This window comes from Rhipicephalus sanguineus, chromosome 3 (assembly GCF_013339695.2).
Source record: "Rhipicephalus sanguineus isolate Rsan-2018 chromosome 3, BIME_Rsan_1.4, whole genome shotgun sequence".
NCBI classification, from domain to species: domain Eukaryota; kingdom Metazoa; phylum Arthropoda; class Arachnida; order Ixodida; family Ixodidae; genus Rhipicephalus; species Rhipicephalus sanguineus.
The window spans coordinates 144837980-144858763 of record NC_051178.1 but is presented as its reverse complement, the minus strand read 5'-3'; the positions used below and the strand labels follow the sequence as shown (position 1 = coordinate 144858763).

The 20784-nt window shown below is 46.9% G+C and overlaps 1 protein-coding gene across 1 annotated transcript in view; it reads left to right on the top strand.

Annotated features, from left to right (window-relative positions):
* Positions 1 to 18832, top strand: part of LOC119387354 (dimethylglycine dehydrogenase, mitochondrial-like) — a 31976-nt gene extending 13144 nt beyond the window's left edge. The window contains 12 exon segments of the mRNA XM_049413493.1: positions 1096 to 1205; positions 1762 to 1900; positions 3981 to 4179; positions 5028 to 5147; positions 5815 to 5969; positions 6584 to 6801; positions 7793 to 7923; positions 9118 to 9344; positions 14795 to 14925; positions 14927 to 14947; positions 15392 to 15586; positions 18049 to 18832. Coding sequence (XP_049269450.1) covers positions 1096 to 1205; positions 1762 to 1900; positions 3981 to 4179; positions 5028 to 5147; positions 5815 to 5969; positions 6584 to 6801; positions 7793 to 7923; positions 9118 to 9344; positions 14795 to 14925; positions 14927 to 14947; positions 15392 to 15586; positions 18049 to 18252 — 1850 coding nt within the window. The 3' untranslated portion in view covers positions 18253 to 18832.
* The last annotated feature ends 1952 nt before the right edge of the window (positions 18833 to 20784 follow it).

Below are 20784 nucleotides of genomic sequence, written 5' to 3'. Positions count from 1 at the left end.
AGGATCCGCAAAGACTGAGAGCAGGCGATAAAAACCACCGGGCCGCATTTCATGAAACGCTGCTCTCTTACTACTTCCACATGTACCACGTTTGCACGACGCGGGGCATTGCCGTCGTGTTCCGCGCTGGCGCTCTGCCAAGGCGCGCGCGGATTTCTGTGTGCGCATCGATATGGTAAGAAACAGCAGGTGCTGCTTTAGTTGCCTTCCCATATTTGTACATCTAAACATAAAAAAAAAAATTCTGGCAGATCTCATGCATCGTGGAAATCGATTTCATGCGAGTAGCTGCTCAATGCTCATTTTTCGGCTTTGAGCCAAATCTTACGATGTGGACCGACGTCTTTGTGTAATTTGAGTAGGAGGCACGTCGACTACAATGGCATGTAAAATGGCAGCTCACTGTCCAACGTAACGTCGGCACTCACGTTACAGAACAGACGTCACTTTAATCGAAACGTAGTGTTAACAGCGGTCGTTGGTGCATTCCTGCAGGGTCGAACAACGCTAGACTATACATAACTTGCCGTGTCGTAGGAGTACACATGTAATTCTCTAAGGTGAATAGCCAAAACTGCAACCACAGTTCACATCGGACAAGCCACACCACCACAATGAATAGGAACCCGTTGATGTCATAAATTTATTAAAATGGATTTAACTGAATTCACTTTATTTGCAAAAATACAATGTTGTGGGAGACCAGTGAACAAGTCAGGACTCACCTGACTAAGAGTACTTGAAAAGTGTGTGGCTTACCTGGACACACCTGCGACAAGTCAGCGACAAGTGAGGACTCACAAAAAAGAGTAAAATGACTCTGTTTTTCTCTTAGGGTGTAGTTCAGAGAACGTTTACAAAATAAATGCGATCGATGGGTGGAATAATGTGGATGAAATAATTTGACGCATAAAAGAGACAGTTGCCAGGTTTGTTTACGGCCGACCTTCTATCGCATTATTTTTGTTCTTGAGTCAAGGACTAGCGGAGTCCTCTCACTATTTTCCTTGCAGGTGCTCTCATCATACTTGTCGGACTGATAAGGCGTGTGTTTACTGCAGTGGCAAATAATACATTGCACTCTTCGTGTCGCAGGATTCTGGGCCCACGAGGTAAACGCCTTAGCCGGCGTCGACCTTCCACTCGTTCCCATCCACCATCAGTACTTCATTACAAGCTCCATACCAGAAGTGAAGAATCTCAAGGTATACAACGCATGCAGGCATCGTCACGAATATTCCTGTTCCATCATTCTACATAGAACTGCAGATCATAAATGTAACTCCCTTTTCATTAAGGCGAAATTTTTGGGTGTCGCGTTGAGTGGACCCTTGAGCGAAACACGGCATGGAGAATGAAGTGGCACAGAAATTCCCGTTACCTACGTCACTGATGACGTACGAAGTCCCAGGTCGTATTCATTTGTGATGTCATCATGTCGTCATCATGGCGCCACATGATGACGTCCCCGGTTGCATAATTTAACGCATTACCAAGTGCGCAGCATGCAGAAGCGTAGCCAGAAATTTTTTCGGGGAGGGGGGGGGGTTCAACCATCCTTTTTGTCTGTTCGTGCGCGCGTTTGTATGTGTGCGTATATATATATATGCACATGAAAAATCGAAAAAATTCGGGGGGGGGGTTCAACCCCCCCCCCTTGTCTACGGCCCTGGCAGCATGGCTCTGGCCCTCAAGTGTTCACAGAGTGTAACATGTGGTCGGACTGTTGTTTATTTTTGCTACAACGTCCTCCCATTGCAGAAGGAAATACCCGTCCTCAGGCATCTTGAAGGCGGCTTCTACATGCGGCAAGAGCGCGACGGCCTGCTCATTGGTCCTTACGAGCACCAGGACAAAATGAAGATCTGCGATGACTGGGTCACCGGCAGGGTACCTCCCGGTGAGAAACCACCTTGTGCCCCCCTGTACACGTCCTTGCAACGTCTTTTCGAGCGAAACTTGTATTGCCTCACAAATTGTCGTTGTAGGTGTGACCTCAAAAACAGAAAAAAAAAGAGGGGTCCACGAGAGTACAGAAATGCGGGTATACACAAATAAGGCCCTCGAAGGTGCGGAGCTCAAGTCCTGAACACACGTACGCGTTGCAGCGCGTCAGCGCGTGGCGTTTAGACGCGGCGAAGCGCCCTCTTCCTATGGAAAGAGCGCTACGCGAAGCTGCGCGCCTCTCTCTCCATAGGGAGAGGGCGCGGCGCCGCGTCAAAAAGTCCCGCGCTGACGCGCTGCAACGTGTACATGTGGTCAGGCATTCACATGCGTATTTGAACGCGCCGTTTTCCAATAACTGATGCTCTCTAGATCGTGGGCCTCGCGGTGGTCAGCTGTTTCTGATAGGGCTATCTGATCTTTTATCGATGTTATCGAGGGGCATGACCGTCGCTGTTGCATGCAGCAACTGAAGTGTTGCGCAGCTAAGCACGCAGATGGCATGGCAAGGCATGGAGGAAGGGAACATTTAGGAGGGAGCATTGCGCAATGCTACAGAAAGAAGGAAAGAAAGAGAGAGAGAAAAGAAGAAAGAGAGAGAAAGATAGACAGAAAGAGAGAGAGGGGAGAGAGAAAGAATGAAAGAGAGAGAAAGAAAGAGAGATAGAAAGTAAGAGAAAGACAGAAAGAAAGAAAGGGAAAGACAGAAAGAAAGAGAGAGAGAGAGAAAGAAATGTAGTACGTCAGGCACGCACACGTCAAGCTTCGCTTGACGCCATTTTCCCGATAGAACAAGGGCTCCTGATTTATTTTTTCTTCTTTTTTTTTACATTATGCTACTCGTGTTTTATTCGGGCTGGCTTACCATTGGTAAATGTCGGGCAGTGCTGCCATATATTAGCCAAATGATGTGGCGAATAGGTTTTGTAAAATCCCGCAAGGTGAAGTAGGTACATTGTCATTCATTCGTTTGTAGCACGGAGTATTAGACAAAAGAAATCTATACGGATTTTTCGGAAAGCCAGCCTACAAGTTGACGACGAGAAATTGGTCCTAGTTCGAGATTCGAAACCGACGCAAACGCATTTCCACGAGGGTCTGACCTGACTTAAACAGGACTTTGGGTAGTGTTGACTTAATTGTGGTGAGTGTTGAATAATGTAGGCTGATGTAGGCTCTTATAACAGAATCATTACCTTTATTCAGCCTCAATTCAATGACCTTTTTTTAAGAGCGGAGCTCTTAAAGTTTTTCGTTGCGCCTGATAGTGCGAACAGAAACTATCATCATCATGAATGGGCACGCACTCTCTTCGTCCTCTTCTTCTTCTCAGTCCTCTTCTTCATCTTCTGCCTCGCTCCCAGAACACGTGCGCCGATTTCTCCGGCGCGGGATGGAATAACTCTGATGGGTGGCATAGCGAGTACAGAGAGAGAGATAAAGAGAGAAATTCTTGGCGAGGCGGGATTCGAACCCGCGTACCCACGATCTGAAGGCGAGCGTCCTAACCACTCGGCTATCCATGCACGCTAGCAGATAATAGCATAGCCTTGTATAGTATAGTATAGCAAGGGGGTGCGAAAGGGAAGGGAGCGTGAGGAGCAGGGAAAAGAGGAGGGGAGAGAGTAAAGCGTAGCATAGAAAGAAAGAGAAAAATGGAGAGGAGGAAATGGAAGAAAGACAAAGAAATACATAGAGAGAGAAAGAAAGAAAGAGAAATAAACATACAAAAATGAAATAGAAAAAAAAACAAAGATGAAAGAAAAAGCAAGAGATGAAGAAATAAAGAGAAAAATAAAAAGAAACAAAGAAGGCCGCCCAGCTCCTCACTTCCTTCAGGCTCGGCACCCCTAGTGCGAAGCTGCCTTATTTTTTTTTATTTTTCGTAAAACTTCGTCTCGTAAAACATCGTATACAACGAGACCGAATTCGTAAACTTTACGGGACATTCGCGATAGTTGGGAAGTGTGAGCATGGAACAATGTACTACAAGTCGCGCCTGTCGTTCTTGGCGATTCTTTTCTGCGCATGCGCAGGCTTCGGGAAGGAGCTGTTCAACCCGGACTTGGATCGTCTGACGGAGCACATCGAGTCAGCCATGGAGCTGGTTCCGGCGCTGAGGAATGCCGAGATCCGCACGACGGTGTCCGGGCCCATCACGTACACGGCCGACAGCCTGCCCTGCATCGGACCCATGCCCCGTTTCCCCAATTACTGGGTGGCCGTCGGATTTGCGTGAGCACTTATGTCAATGCGTGTTCAGTGCAGTTAAGAAATGACTACAACGAATGCCCTGTAACACTGGAGGAGTTCTTTTAAACCTAAAGTCATGGTCACTATGACACAAGCGTAATAAACAGTGCAACAGCAGGACGTAAAGACGACAGGCAGCTGCTGTCATCTTTACCACACCTCGATGTTGCGTTGTTTGTTCCGCTTCGTTATGCACGAACCAGCCCCCAATTCAGTATACTCCTGAACTATGACACATATCTCTACATTCATTGCAAGAATGGTCTTGTCAGCAAGAAGGTGTGAGGCTTACATGAGAGAAAATACGAGTATGCGAGAGATAATCTGAGTGTGCCGTATAGGCCGTGTTGCCCTATACGGCAACACGGCCTGTTTTAGCATGGAGTACAGCGTACTAGAATAATAAAGTAATAGTATGGAGCTTTAGATTTTAGCGTCTTAGCGTAACGCAAAACGCTAACCATCTTAGCGTCCTAAACCCTGCTCTGCGCTGTGTTGTAAGCTGGTTTGGTTTCTTTCGTGCTCTCGGCGGTTAAACTCCCTATTATGATTACAGGACGCTACTCATGGGATTTCCTATCTGTACAGAGGGAATTTCTGCCGCAAATGTTTATGGTGCGACCAGTGCAGTTCGGCACGAAGTAGGACAAATGTTTAGATTCCTGCCTGTCGAGTTCGTTATAAGTTCCTACGTATTTTTACCCCACATTTGCCGCAGGATTCCGTAGAGACTTAGCTTATTCCTTGCCGGAATGATTGTGTAAGATATTACTTATTTCATAATTGTAAAAATTTTTAATTAATAGTAAATTCCCAATATTAAATTCCAGGTACGGCATCATTCACTCCGGAGGAGCGGGCCGGTATCTGGCCGAGTGGATGACAAAGGGAGAACCACCTTACGACCTGATTGAAACTGACCCGGGTCGGTTTGGAAAATGGGCCACTAGGTGCGTCAATATTACCAACAACATCACACTGCAGGTTTGTTTCGGAGCGAAACGGGTTCGTTCGCATAGGAAGGCATAGCGGGGTTCCACAAGAGCTCTCATTGGATATGCGTAAACGTTTCACAGACTGCACGTATCAGACAACAAACGACTTACTCTTCTCACATTTCTTACATTGGACCTTACTGGCTTTACGCCGCTGCGCGCGAGGTCGCGCGTTCGATTCATGTCGCGGTAGATATACATTCCAATGGCGGTGGAATGCAAATACGCACCCACCGTGGCTTAGTGGCCGAGTCGTTGGTGCTGCTACGCTTGAGGACACGGGTTTGATTTCCGGTCGCAGCGGTCGCATTTCGATGGGGGCGAAATGCAACAAGACCCGCATACTTATATTTAGGTGAACGTTAAGAAACCACAGATTGTCAAAACGTATCTTGGAACCCAAGCTACGTCGTGCCTCATAATCATGTCGCTGTTCTGGCACGCAAAACCCCAAAAATAGTTTTTCTTTAAATGCAAAGATGGTCGCTTACCGTGCTCTGGGGTGCAAGTTACAAAACCCTGTGTTGTCGAAATTGACGTTAATATGGCTAAAAAAGCACAAAAATAAAAGCCATATATAACCAAGTGTTTCCTCATATCTCTTGTTCACAATCTATTACAGGTCGTATCTGTTCACGAAGTCGAAGGAGACGTACGGCATGAACAACAGCTTCACGTTTCCAAAGGAAGAGCGCTGGGCGGGCAGGCCGACGGAAAGAACGAGCGGCATCCACGACCTGCTGGTCGAGCGAGGAGCCGAGATGGGATTCCACGCTGGTAAGCACACGCCCTGCCATCGCGCTGCCTGATGTATAAGCATAAGAGCCCAGCATGTGGATTCACCGCGTGCGATACCGCTCATTAGTGGGCTTTGGAATTAAAAAAGAACAAGAGAGGGACAGGCCTCAGTGCTGTTGTGATAAACTCTCGCCAAGCGAACTTGCTTCACTCGAGGTCGAGATAAAGAACAGCGCCCTTACGATAAGGAGGCCTCTTATCCAAATGTTGGTGCCGGACTGAAACCTATACGCCACTCACGTTCTCACGTCATATATATTCAATGTGTGTGTATTTTTTTTTCTTTTTTTTTCTCGGTTCCATAGAAGTGTAGAAAGCTAATATGTCTCTTTGTCTGTGATTTTTCTTTGTATAATTAACGTGACCTTATATATAATATTTCGCTACTCCCTCGCTCCCCCCTCCCCTTTTTGTAACGCCCAACCCAGGGCCCTTAAAGGATAATAAATATGACTTCAGGCCACGACATAACAAAATTAAAGAAACATTCGTTCAACAGCCCAAGATGGCGGCGCCCATGTGTCGAATGTAAAACCTTTTATAAGTCGTCGTCGCTGTGTTTTAGTTCTTCGCGCGCCTTTCCTCACTTTAAGGTTGGGAGCAGCCGGCGTGGTTCTCGCGGCCTGGTGACGTCGCCGGCTACCAGCCCAGTTTTCAGCGCAGCAACTGGTTCGAGCCAATGAAGCGGGAGTGCCGCAGTGTCCTCGAGAACGTCGGGGTCATCGACCTGACGCCGTTCGCTAAGTTCGAAGTGACTGGAAAGGGAGCCAGTCGATTCCTTGACAAGCTTCTGGCAAATAAACTTCCAGCTGTAAGTTGACGCATTTCCGGCAAGACGCAGAACGCGTCGCGTTTAAACCGCAAGTACATTTACGGCAAACCGGAAATGCCGTATAGTCATTTTATGAGGCAGAGGCAAAACTTCGGAGCTCAGCGTATTCGGCGAAAGTAGTATTCGAGACTTCAAGGTGCAAAAATTGTTCAAGATTTTGGGAGTCAGCTTGAATGTACACAATTCCCGGCAAACTGTGATTTTTTTTTTTTGTCGTTAAAGGAAAAGTTGGTTACGTCCTAACGTTTAACGCATAACACCGATCCATTCAACATACATATGCGTTGCACATGTGAAAACGAGCGTGGGTACGCCCCGCCACGGTGGTCTAGTGGTTATGGCGCTCGGCTGCTGACCCGAAGGTCGCGGGATCGAGTCCCTGCCGCGGCGGCTGCATTTTCGATGGAGGCGAAAATGTTTGAGGCCCGTGTACTTAGATTTAGGTGCACGTTAAAGAAACCCAGGTGATCGAAATTTCCGGAGCCCTCCACTACGGCGTCTGCCATATTCATATCGTGGTTTTGGGACGTTAAACCCCCAGATACTATTATTAAACAAGCGTGGGTACTTTTGGTGCGCATAGATGAACAAATGTTAAGCTAAGCATGTATCCTGATTAATTTATATCCAAAATTTCTATTTTTAATTCCATCTGTTGAGTATATGTAGTCATTTTATTCGCAAATGCGCAGATAGACAAGATTTGGGAATATTGTCCTCCTCTGCGAAACGTCAGTATATAATTTCAAACACGATTAACAACAGATCTGATCGAAAACCTGAGTTTGAATCAAGCGCCCTGTTTTCCTATTGCACACGCAAGTATTCGTTTGTAAGCAGGAAGCAACTCGCGATGTCTTTTTGTTTTAGGACAAAAGCGGGCTTTTCCATCGCGATCTGAATTGAGCAGCTGCGTTGAGCCATACGTACAGCCCTCGACAAAGGTGCTAGTCTTCGCAATTGCGCGCAGGTGAACTCCATCAACATCTCGCACATGCTGACGCCCAGAGGCAGAGTCTACGCCGAGGTGACGGTGACAAGACTGGAGGAAAATCGCTACTTGATCATCACGGGATCCGGCTCGGAGCTGCACGACTTGAGGCAAGGTTGCTACAAATAACCGAAAATTTTGTGACGTATTTAGCTTTGCTTTTACCATCACCTTCTGTATTTTTCTTTTTCATCGCCCATAACCGTTAATTTCATTAGTGTACCGTCGTTAGCACGCTTAGTGTGAACACGGGAGTGCGTGCCGCGAGTTCTTGTATATTCCCCCGCAGAGAACTACTGTATATACAGTAAGGTAGGGTTACTGTATATGGAATAATTTAGCTGTACAGTGCTATTGGTGTCGCCTACCCGCACAAACGCGAGGCTCAGAACATGCGCAGTGCATTAGCGGCGAGACACCTCCTAGGAGGCGCTGTTCGAGCGCACCTTCGTCGAAGTAAAGCGCTCATCGATGACGCGATGCACGCGATAGAAAGATAATCACGTCGAAAATGAACAGCGCATGTGCGGAGCTTCGTGTTGGTATAGGTAGGTGTCATTGATAGCACCGTGTGGCACGCGCTGCCGTGTTCATGCTAAGCGCGCTCGTGACTCTCCGTCCTTTCCATAGGCGCAAAGACACCTCGAACTAGAAGTATTCATAAAGTTTTCATAAGTTGGCTAGGTCAGACGAACATCCTCGTATGCGTAACAAGAGGTGAAACCTTCTGAGACGTATTGTGTAGAGGTGGTGAACGCGAGATGTACAGAGTAAAAAAAAAAGAAAACTACCGGTGGCATGCATATTTGGCATTGGACGTTCCTATAGACGCATACGTGGCCATTTCACAATGTCGATCAACGAGTCGCATGTCACGAATTTGATGCCGACCTCCCGCTAAACATATTTGTAATAAATATTCATCGTTATCGTTAGGTGAAGTGAATTGGAGGTGCACATCATAAATCCTACCCAATTTCGACGAATACTAGATTAACAGGCACACAACGTCTGACATTACCTTGCAAAGAATAAGTTCACTTAGATCAACATAGCATGGACTGTCGGGCAGTATCACCATCCTAACCAAAAGAGATACCAATATTTGCGCTGTGAATTTATGTGTGTGCGTGTGTGTTCCCCTCTCTTTCTCTCTTTCTTTACTCTTCTTTCAATCTCCCCCATCCCTTCCCCCTGTGCAGGGTAGCACACCGGTTATGCCAAACTGGTTAACATCCCTGTCTTTCCTCTCTCTCGTTTTCCTTCCTTCTGGTGCCAAAAGTTCACCAACTTTTATGGTGCAGGTGGATGGACGAGCACGTTAGGCTCTGGAAGATGGAAGACGTTAAGATTGACAACGTCACGGAGAGTGTAGCAGCGCTCGGCATAGCGGGTCCGCATTCGGCCAACGTGTTGGCGTCACTCACGGACGTACCGCTGAGTGACGACAAATTTCCATTCCTGCACGCCAGGAAGATCAGCGTTTCTGGTATTCCTGTGACCGCCTTGCGGGTATCCTACACCGGTAAGCCTATCCTCTCTGCAACTCAAGAATCATTTGGGGCCGAATTCACGAGTAGTATTTTCGTACGTAAGTGCATTTTGTGCCATCGGCCAACCAGTTTCGCCAATAATATGACCAGGATCGGGATGGGCTTATATTTTCGCTTACGAAAAAAAAAAAATGCAACGTAAGGTATGCTTTTGTGAAGTGGGCCCTGAAGCATCAGGTGAGTGGGACTAGGGTTCTCTGCGTCTACTTGTCATTCATATTTTGCCCCGTTCGTAAGCACGGGCTCGTACGAAACAATGCCGAAATTCCATCGTAACCAAATTATTGCACTAGAACCGTTCGTAAGAAAAAATTTCAGTCAATCCTGATGCTGCCCATATTGTTAGCGAAACGTGGTGACCAATTGCAAAGAGCATTTAAGGCGCAAAACGTTTATGAATTCGATCCAAGGAATTGACCTTGTTCGATCCTTGAAGAGCGGTACCTCTAACAGCCGCTTCACCTCACGAATTACATGCATGCGGTGGTGCACACTTTACAAAAACTTTTTTTTAGGGGTGGACGAATATTCGAAATTTCGAATATTTTTTCGAATAGTGTTTGCTATTCGATTCGATTCGCACTAGAATTTTACTATTCGAACTATTCGAACTTCCCCCCCCCCCCAAAAAAAAAACATGGCTGATCCCTCCGTCATAGGAATCGGTATAACACGAAAGTGAAAACGTGTCTTCACAGAAGTAGTGCTTATTGTGTAGTGATATATGAGAGCTTCTACAATGTCTATTCGTGTTTGGCAGCTCTAGCACCGTTTGACGTGGATGCACCCATGTTGACAGCATGTCTCTATCGCGACGACTAACGCCCATGATCATGATTAAACCGATGTGGTAGCTGATGGTGTGAACATATACTTGGACACATCGAATCGTGAATCCCGCGTAAGGATGATATCAACAAGCTCATAATCAACACTGGTACCCGGTATGCACTTCTTCAAAGCGTCATCAATTAAGGAGAGAAACGGCACGGTGTGCGCTTTCTAGTAATGGGTAGCCGACGCCTGTGCTCATGCATACATAACACACACTGCGCTTCAGCAACACGGGAGGTAGAGGTTCGTAGCCTGAGCCGCAAACGCGTGCGTCCCACTGGCCTCTGTCTCGCAGGCGCTGCTCTCGCTCTACCAAGGCACGACATTCGCCCGTCGAAATCGCGTCCTTTCTGCAACGCATATTGCAGCAGTTTTGATAGTCGCTGCTCTCGCAAATCCCGTTGGTGCACGTGGAAGCTGCACTACTCCGATGAGCCGACGCACGCTAACACGAAGCCAAAGGCAAAGAACGTAACTGCGTCAAGGATGCCTCGGCGACGCCAGCGCGGCCAGTCTACCTCTCTGGTATCGAGACGCTTTAACCATGACCTCCGATATCGCGTGCAATCTCGGAGGACCCAGCTGCCTGACAGGCGCCTCTCCAGGAGGGAGCGGTCCCTTCTACTGCGTCTACGCATCGGCTGCTCCTGGCCTGCGGCACGACGTCATCGGCTCGGCAGAGCTTCGTCACCTGCGTGCAGTGCGTGTGGGGCAGACGAAACAATTGATCACCTGTTGTGTGTGTGCCCAGCGCTTCAAGCACAACGAGCTGCCTTGCTCGCCGCACTCCGTCGCTAGGGTATTCCCGCGGCTACACAGAGGGACCTCCTTTTCCCTGCAAAGCACCACACCCAGGTTTTCAAGGCGGTTCTTCGCTTCCTTGAGGACACTGGACTGGCCAACCGGCTATAGTAGCCGCCCGCCGCGTCCTCGGTCATGGACAGCATTCCTCCTCTCCTTCTCCTCCCTCTTCTCATCTTTATCTCCCTTTCCCCCTTTCCCCTACAGGCGCTGAGCCGTGCTCCCAATTAGGGTTGCAGAAGTTGCGCCTTTTCCTTTCCTCAACCTCTCCTCCTCCTCTTCAATCTCGGAGTAAGCGCTAGTAAGTGTCGATCGTGAAGCATTACTTCTTTTCACATCTCACAGACGGCGGCACCGCTCCGCCTAAAGCTCCGCCCGCCGCGAAAGAATGTGTGAAAGATATAAGGCGCGTTCGCGCCGTGTCTAGCATCTCCCGAGCGTCGGGCACTTGCCGTCGCGGCCGCAACGTCGTGGGTTCGATTCCCAGCGGGGTATCTTTTTCTTGGTTTTTTTCTTTATCACCCGTTGGCGTCCATTTTATCAACGTCATATCCGTGACGGATGTACTTGGTGGACCCCGGCATAAAACACTTTCGTGTTAACAAATACAGTCAACGTCCGATTGAAAGTGACTCCTTCAGATTTTTAATATGCTTCACCTCATTACAATCTCGCATTGCGGCAAAGCTGCCTTTCAAGCTCCGTTACGGTCGAACTTAGCCAAGACACAGTCAACGTCTGATTGGAAGTGGTCCCAAGGTTTTTAATATACTTCACCTCATCACACCCCGGTATTGAGGTAAAGCTGCCTTTCAAGCTCCGCTATGGTCGCAAATGTATTAACTCAAGAAAACGCTGGTTCCAACATGGAGATGAAAGATGTGGCGGAGGTGGGGCTCAATTAATGCTGTTTTAGACCTGAAATTTGGGCAGGATGTCCAAAAAATCGGAAGCCGAAGCTTTTTAGCATCCAAAATTTCAGATGTTCTTATATATTGACGTCTACGAGGCAAATTTGGAACTCCGGACTTGAAGGGAGCACACCCTTGTCCGCCACATCAGTTAGGCTTCCACAGAAGTTGAAAGAGGAGGAGAGGCTGAGGAAATGGCATCTTTGCCTATCACGTGTAAAGTGTCGTCGGCAACACTTTGGTTGCACCAAATCATGTACATAAATACAATTCGGCCTCTACATTGCCTCATTCTTGATAAGACAACTATGAAACACTTTCATGTTGCTATCTCATAAGAATATGCTTAGGAATCCTCTCTAAATTTTTTTCTGCAATTTCGCTTCGAAGTATTCGAAAAATATTCTAGAAATATTTGAGAAATATTAGAAAAATATTCGATTCGATTCGCACTCACACTTCAATATTCGAATTCGCTTCGCACCCAAAATTTTGCTATTCGCACAGCTCTACTTTTTTTTTTGATAGAGATATTTCTTTAATTTTTCTTTTTTTGCAAAAAAAAAATAAACACCTTATAGCAAAAGCGTGTGTGCATTCACATTAAAAATATTGATATAGTCGTACTTTGTGAGTTGGACACTTAGGTTTCTTACCAATATTGTACATAAAACGGATCGTACTTAATTAAGTTGTGGCGTAAAAGAAGAAAGAAAAGAGAACATTTATTGAGGAAAAGTGCTGCCATTAAAGTTAATACGTATTTAATTTCCAGCGTGCGCTACAGCGCACATTACCATTGAAACAAAAAGTAATTGCATTGAATTTAGATGAAGCGGAAAACTCACGGTGTCCCTTGCATTCACCTAAGACGACTCGAAGGCGAAAGCCATCTTCTTTTTTTTCTCAGTCGATATATTGATCCTGCCCCGCCACCCTCCGAAAGCTTCCAAGATAGGAAGCCCCTCACCTGGTTTTGCACAGCCTCCGTGATCGGCCAACCTCTGACCAAGCTACGATGTCATGGGATGGCGGCATCGTGCGACTTTGCGTCACGTGACAGGACGTCACGCCAATGTGTGTGGCGTCATGATGACGTCACAAATTTCGGTGATCCGTGACGTCATGTGGTGACGTCATCACGAGATGATTTTTTTGCATTACTCGACCCTAACGCCGCCGTCGCGGGACGGCGGCGGTCAAATTTCGCGTTTGATGAGGCATCTAAGGCTTTCGCCTTAATGAACTTTTCATCGGTACATTTTACCATATCGCAATGCATCAGAAGCACATAATGACCCATAAGGAGGTAACAGTCTTGTACGAATACCATAAGAATCAACTTTATGCTTCGCCGTCGTACAAGTAGGCTATGCAGCTCAGCATACATAATGTATGGCAGTGAAGCATACACAATGGAACAGGGACGCAATCCGAAGCCGTACTAAGATAGCAAGTAGAGAGCAAGTATTGCAAAGCGCTTGAAGGACTTGTCCTTGCCCTTCAAGTGTCCTGCAGTCATTGTCACACCAACAAGGCTGAACATCAGCATTGATCAAGAGACCAAGGAAATGGGAATGAAAAATGAAGGTAGCAATAACAACGAACTAAACACATATGCAATTCTGTGACATCAGGCGAAAGATAGTAGCAGGCATAAGTCAGAGGGCTGTGGACGGTAGGAAGATGGGCAGTGCGCAGATAAGGCTTCCGCGCCCATGTGCACACAGAGGGGTTCGGTGGCGGGGTCTATCATATAAGGGGGACACCAAGTTTGCGCCATACCTCTACTCGATCGTATCTGCTCCGTCATTGTTTAAAGTGCATTGTTATGGCCATACAGGTTTTTCACGATAATGGGCGCCGTACTCGTGATGCTGCATTCCAAGAACGTTTTGATTCCCATGTCATCCATGGAAAGCCGGGGACCCGCGGCAAACCGCTGTGAGAAGAACGTCGTCGCTTCATTACGAAGCTTTTAGATGCGAAGCATCTTACGGCGGAGTTCAATCCGGTGGTGGTGGCGGTGGTGGTGTGCGGCGTGACCACCCTTACTGCGCATGCGCAAACCCTCTCCCCACACCTCCCCTCCCCCATTCCCCTCTTCACTTCCCCTCTCCATTCCCTTCCCTTTCCACTCCTCCTCTCTCTTTCCCATTCCCCTCTCCACTCCTCTCCCCTTTCCCTTTCCACCCTCTTTCCCCCTCTCCACTCCCCCTGTCCCCTCCCCCCTCTGAAACGCGGGCTCGACATGCCGAAACGCTGCTTCGCATCGCCTCATGATCCCCTTTAGCGGGAGATGGTGTGATTTTTTCTCAGAATTTAGTTAGAAAGGGGGGGGCAGGCGCTGCGATCAAACTTGGCTCCACCTAACAGAGAATCCTGCGCACGCCTATGCGCTACGATCCGCGCTACGAGCACGAGTTTGGGCATCTTTAGTTCTGGTAACAGGCGACTGTCAAGCGTCTAGTTTAACTGCGCACATCGAACAGATAGCAGGAGTGTTAATAGGCAGTTTTAGAATAGGGTGCGTAAAGCTTTGCGTTAGCGTTTGTCGCAACTGCGCATGCGTCGTACGCTATCATCTTGCGTACTCCCGTTAAGTGACGGAAGTAGCGTGCGTACCCAACGAGCGCTATCTTTGCGTACGCTATTCCAAAACTGCTTAGTGTATCGACACAGCTGCATGTGTCGCGCGTGGTGCTGACCGCCATTCCAATTGGGGAAGGCATAAAAGTCTATTTTCGTTCATGAGTTCCCTGTTTAAAGAAGTGAACGCCACGGTAAATCGTTCAATCCTATTAACTGCACGAACTCTCTCAGCCGAACAGTTTACAAACCGGCGTTGCACTTTTGTTTTCTTTTGTGCACTTTAGGTGAACTTGGATGGGAACTCTATCACGACCGAAAGCACACCGCCGCCCTGTACAGTCAACTGCTCCGATTCGGCGAACCCTACGACATCACAGATTTCGGGACGTACGCTTTGAACAGCCTGCGCATCGAGAAAGGCTTTCAGGCTTTGGGGCGCTGACGTAAGTAAACAAGACGCTTACTATGCTTTTACTTTTTTAGTTAGTTAGTTAGTTAGTTAGTTAGTTAGTTAGTTAGTTAGTTAGTTAGTTAGTTAGTTAGTTAGTTAGTTAGTTAGTTAGTTAGTTAGTTAGTTAGTTAGTTAGTTAGTTAGTTAGTTAGTTAGTTAGTTAGTTAGTTAGTTAGTTAGTTAGTTAGTTAGTTAGTTAGTTAGTTAGTTTGCTCTATGGGATCTGTTTTCGAGCACGCCTGCGTCCTCCATCGATCAACCGACGAAGGCCAAGATGGAACTGCCAACCAGCTAGTTGTGAGGTGGCATATAGCCATAATTTGCAACCCCCGACAACAACAACGGTAACTGCTTTAACAATTCTCCCGTGATTATATTTCGTTAATTCTCCCTTTTCATGCATGTACATGGCATGATTTTTTTTATGTTTTCATAGATGACCGTTGACACCAACCCATTTGAAGCTGGTCTTGGACCGTTCGTCAGGATGAAGAAACCTGCAGACTTTGTAGGGAAGGCAGCCCTTCAGGAAATCCTGCGTGAAGGACTGACGCGGAAGTTGGTTCATCTCACCGTCGACGCCGAGGACGTTGATCCGGAAGGCAACGAGTCCGTCTGGTGTTCAGACAAGGTAAGTGCATCGCAAAAAGAAAGTTCACAGCGCGCATTATTGCGCTTAACAAGCCGGGCGTATACTATTCCCTCTGCAGGCTCTAAATAAAGGTGTGTTCAGCAATGAGGTTTGTCGCTACATTGCTTGAAAACTTGTCACATTCTTTGTTGACAGTGCACCAACGAGGCCTTCGCGCGTGTCGGTCAGACATATTCCTGCCATGTAACACCTCGCGTTATGCAGGCCTATCACTCGCTTAAAAACGTGCTCTACTTGGTAAATCGCGCACTGCATTGACGCGTGTTTGCGCAACATAGATTTCTGATTTAAAAATTGGAGCAGCTACGCACTACTGGTGCGAAGACAGTGGAAACAGCGGAGCTAGTGGCCTTCCCATCCTCCTTTCTCTCCTCCTCACTCTCACTTCCCTTTCCCTCTCCCTTGCTATGTATACATGGCTATGCTATGCTTTCTATCTCTTTTTGTTTCTTTCTATTTCTAGCTCTCTCTTTCTTTCCCTCTCTCTGCTTCTCTTTCTTTCTTTTTCTCTTTCTCTCGCTCATAGCAAAGCAATCATATGGTTCCCATAAATGCTTGTTTTGCTACCGTGCCTGGATAGCTGAGTGGTTACGACGCTCGCCTTCGGACCGTGGGTACGCGGGTTCGAATACCGCCGCGCCAAGAATCTCTATTTCGTTTTATTTATTTCTTCTCCACCTCCTTTCCTTCCTAAAACGCGTTGCTAGGTGACGCATGGTGACGTCATCGCTCGGCGAGGTTTTTCTGTGCACACCGAATGGCCTAAGCTTCGGCTTAAACGGCTTCGCTGTTTAAAAAAAAAAGAAGAAAAAAAAAAACGCCAGGCATGCGCGCAGCGCAGTCACAGCGAAAGCTCGAAGAGCGGCCTTTCTAGAGCCCGTTCGAAACTCTCTTGGGGAAGCTCACACAAGTACACATGCAAGGTATCAACTACGCCACAAATCGTAATTTTTGTGAAGTAGGGAAGCACCCTCTATGCCATTATTCGTATTTCTGCGGATAAGCAATGTACCCGCTATACATCTGTAAGGCAGTATGTGCACTTTGTTGGTGCTGCTTGTGACTGATGTCGATGAAGAATTATGGTTGAGCCCTTTGTAGTGGGTGGGAAGCTTTAAATCTCACACATGTTGCACAATTAGCGTTGCGCGATGCCTGGTTGTTATTTTGCTCTTCTGTCACGCTATATTACACATGGTAATGCAATTCCTTGCCAGACATCATGCCTGTATAGGGCCTTGTTGCGAAGGGGTTTCAAGCACATGCGTGACACTGTGGTAAAGTACTCGACTGACGCAGAAGGCGCAGGTCCAAATCCCATCGGATCCAGGACATATATATATATATATATATATATATATATATATATATATATATATATATATATATATATATATATATATATATATTTCACTTTATGTTTATTCTTATTAGTCGCCGGTATTAGTTTAGGGGCTTTCATATTAACGCACATGTCGTTGTGTTATGTGCTACGGCTTCATTGGTCATGCACTTTCACGCAGGGAAGTATGGCTGCTCAATATTTTTCGTCTGCTATAGTCTCGAACCAGCAAGCCCGTCAGTCACGTCTTGCTAAAAAAAGAATAATTGAAGCTATACGCCTCAAGGAAGTCAGGATTTCATAATCAGCTTAATTTACAGCTGAATATATCTGTTCACGATTCCAAAGGCCAAAAACTCTCAGCGTGGCGCCATTTCTAAAAATTTCGCTCACGACGTTCTGTTTCCGAGCATGAAACTTTTCCGAGAAATGCGACGATGCGACATGTCCGAGGAAAATCGGGTGCTCTAGTGCGCCCTGTATACAGTAAATCTAAGCGGCATAACATTGATTACAATCTCTCTGCCCCTGAGACCATATCCCAAGGCAAAGTGGTAATGATTATTTCCCGTAACCTTTCTATATAGCTCATGCATATCGTAGCAGTAGTGGAGTGGGTATGTAGTCCTATATAGGTACTTAGTGCCACTCATCACACACATGCACACACACGCATAGACATATATCTCATGATAATTATGATACGTATGCAAAATCGATGCAACAATGCAAAACCTCGACCTCCGAGGTCAGAATTATCGTAAATACAAAGAACGAAAGTCTTATCACGAGACAAATAACTGAGGCATGCATGTAGTAAGTGTGTGGTAAATCTCATAATTACTCATTTACACACTACAATAACGCCTCCTGTGTCCTCATTGGTGTGACTACCTGTTGGCCTTATATGGTCGTGTCTAACAATAAACGAGCCCTTTGATCCATTCCCCTTCTTTCGTTAATTCACCAGTCGGAAGCTTATGCCTGCCTCCTCAAAAATTCTTACTTAGCAACCGCTGGAAATCCGCAGCACTCGAAATTTCTTCGCTTGCATATGACGTACGTGCCCAACCGGCCATTTTGTACACCTTTGTTGCAGGTGGTCGGGTACACGACTTCCGGATCTTACGGAGTCCAGGCTGAGCAGAGCCTTGCGATGGCCTACCTCCCAATGTACCTCGCCATTCCCGGAAGCGAGGTGCAGGTGGAACTGCTGGGCAAGCTCTGCCGGGCTACAGTCTTGCCATCGGCGCCAGTTGCTGTGCAAGTCAAGAGGAGGAAAGCACCGAGAACGAGCAGCTGATTCGGTGGCTACTCTAACAAGCCAAGCACTGTCCATGTGCTGTCCATGCCCATGTGACAATGTGCGCTTAGTCATCTGTGGCAACGATCGAGGGTTGCTTTGCCAAGTGACGTGCGCGTACCCAGCATGGGCAACAAGACTGTGTTCGTTAAAGGCTGCGAGAGAGACTGAGAGAGAGTAAATAAGAAGAGGAAGGCAAACCAGCCGAACGTCCGGTTTTCTACCCTACAATGTGCGTAAGACAAAGGAGGGTAGAAAGGACCGAGGGTCAGTGTGAGCACTGCGTGCACACAGCATCAGTAGCGTAGCCAGAAGCTGGCACACCGAGCACGTGCCCCTTCCGAAATTTCTTTCTGCAGTGGGATAGAGCACAAAATGACACTCGACTACTTGCCTGCCCCGCCCCACTTCTGATCAAGGACGCGCCTCCACCGAAACAAACTTCTGGCTACACCATTGCACAGCATATTAAAAGATGTGTCTCTAAGCGGTACTTACAGCGGACAGCTAGGCGAGTTGAAATTTCGACACCTCGTGCATTTCCAGCGGTTGAAGGGAAATAGGAAATAAACAAGTAGAAAAAAAAAAGACGAAAACACCCGACTGTTATCTCGTTCTTTTTTTTTTTTTTTTTTCATTTGCTTGAAGTGCTCCATATGGATAAAGCAGTCTCGCAAAGCCCTGTCCGTTGTTTTGAAAAAAGCTTTTGGAACAAACAAACATGGACCATAACAGAACCTTTAGCTCACGACCCACTCCAATGCAGTATATTCACAGCAAGGTTGCCACTGACTTTCTAGTAAATGTCGCCAAACGACGAGCAAAAAGTCGCCAAAAGTTGCCATTTTTTTTTACAAATTTCGCCAAAAAAGTCGCCATTCTAGATATGTGTGGCAAACCTAGTAATAAAAATTTCCCCTCACGTATAGCCCCGTAGAATACAGTACCATCCAAGACCCTGAAATTATATTGACATTTCTCGATGCCAGTCGTATCGCCCGCTTCACCATGTGAGTGCATAGTGCTGCTTTTCCGACTAGCCGCAAGATGTGCGTGGTGGCGCGAGGATGAATGAATGAAACGCTCATGATCTCATTCCATCCCTGTCCGCTCGTTTCAAAGGTAAAAGTGTAGTAAACCCTGGGCGAAAACAATGAAAGCGTTCTTTGTAGACAGCTTTACGTACCCTTATATAAATAAAATGACTAAAAGGTTTATTGAAGGTAACACGACAGAATTCTTACAGCAGTCTTACACCTTTTCATTGTGAACTAATATGATACCGGACACCACCGACCCTTTCTTATAGTCGCCTATATCTACACGCGTCAATCCGACGCGTTATTAATGATCAGGTTGACAAAGTAAAATGTTATATAGCAATTGTTTTCATTGCACACGCTCACCGAAAACAGTGGAAAATGCCTCAATAAATATTCTTTATTGCACGAATAGCCGTGTATCCGCCTCTCTTCGCTATTCCAAAGCAGTCCTTGCGAGCTGAATTGGGGGTACCGCAACAGTGAATAAGTCGCCAAGCGATTCAGAACATTTGGAGCTTTGGCGGAACAATTGGTCGGAACACGTGGCCAACCCATCGTCTAGCCCCTTCAGAAGCGAAACTTTAGAGAAGCTTAAAACACCTAAAGCCATAAACTTATAGACACTGCCGCCTCGCGCTTTTCAAGGCAGTCCGCTGACTTACATTTTGCTAAAATGTCGCCGGGGGACGTTCCAGTACCTCCTGCATCTAGACGAATTGAGGAGATGCACAGGAGTTACAGGACGGACAAACCGAATGACGCGTAATGTGCACATTCTACTCGTGGGTTTAAAACCAAGAAAAAAGAGAATGTTGCCGCTCATTCATTGGGAAGACACTGATCTTAGGATGCATAACTCAGTGGAGACCTAAGCCGAAAATCGCCAAAAATTCGCCAAGTCGCCATTCATAATTTTAGGTCGCCACGGGTCTCTCAAATTCGCCAATTTGGCGAAAAGTAGCCACCATTGGCAACCCTGATTCACAGTAAAAACGGTGACCACGTGTGCGCTATAGTTCAAAGGAAAAACTGAGATTAAATCGAAAGAAAAGTTTAACTAAGTTTTCATTTAAAATTCCAGACGTTTCAAAGCCTGACCGGCTCTTTCTCCGGGGGCATAGGCGTGCGCACGAGGGAGATAGGGGGGTGGGGGTGGGGGGGGAGCGGGGGGGCAAAGTCTGCCCGATACGTTTACTCAGTTACGGCCGCGCAGGTTTTGAACGATAACCCCTAATGTTGCATTTCAAGACCTTTTTACTTCTCATCTTTACTGCCGGTTAACTAGGGACCAAAGGCGGGCCATTGTGAGAAGCACGTCAGCGCTCCATGTTTTTTTTTTTTTTTTTCATCCGCTGTGAAGCATGTTGTCGTTTGGGCTCGTTCAACGCGGGGGGGGGGGGGGGATGCTACTATGAAACTTTGTACCCCCTAATGGGGAACCCTGCGCACGCGTCGTTTCAGTACGCCATCTGCCACTCCACACATTTGC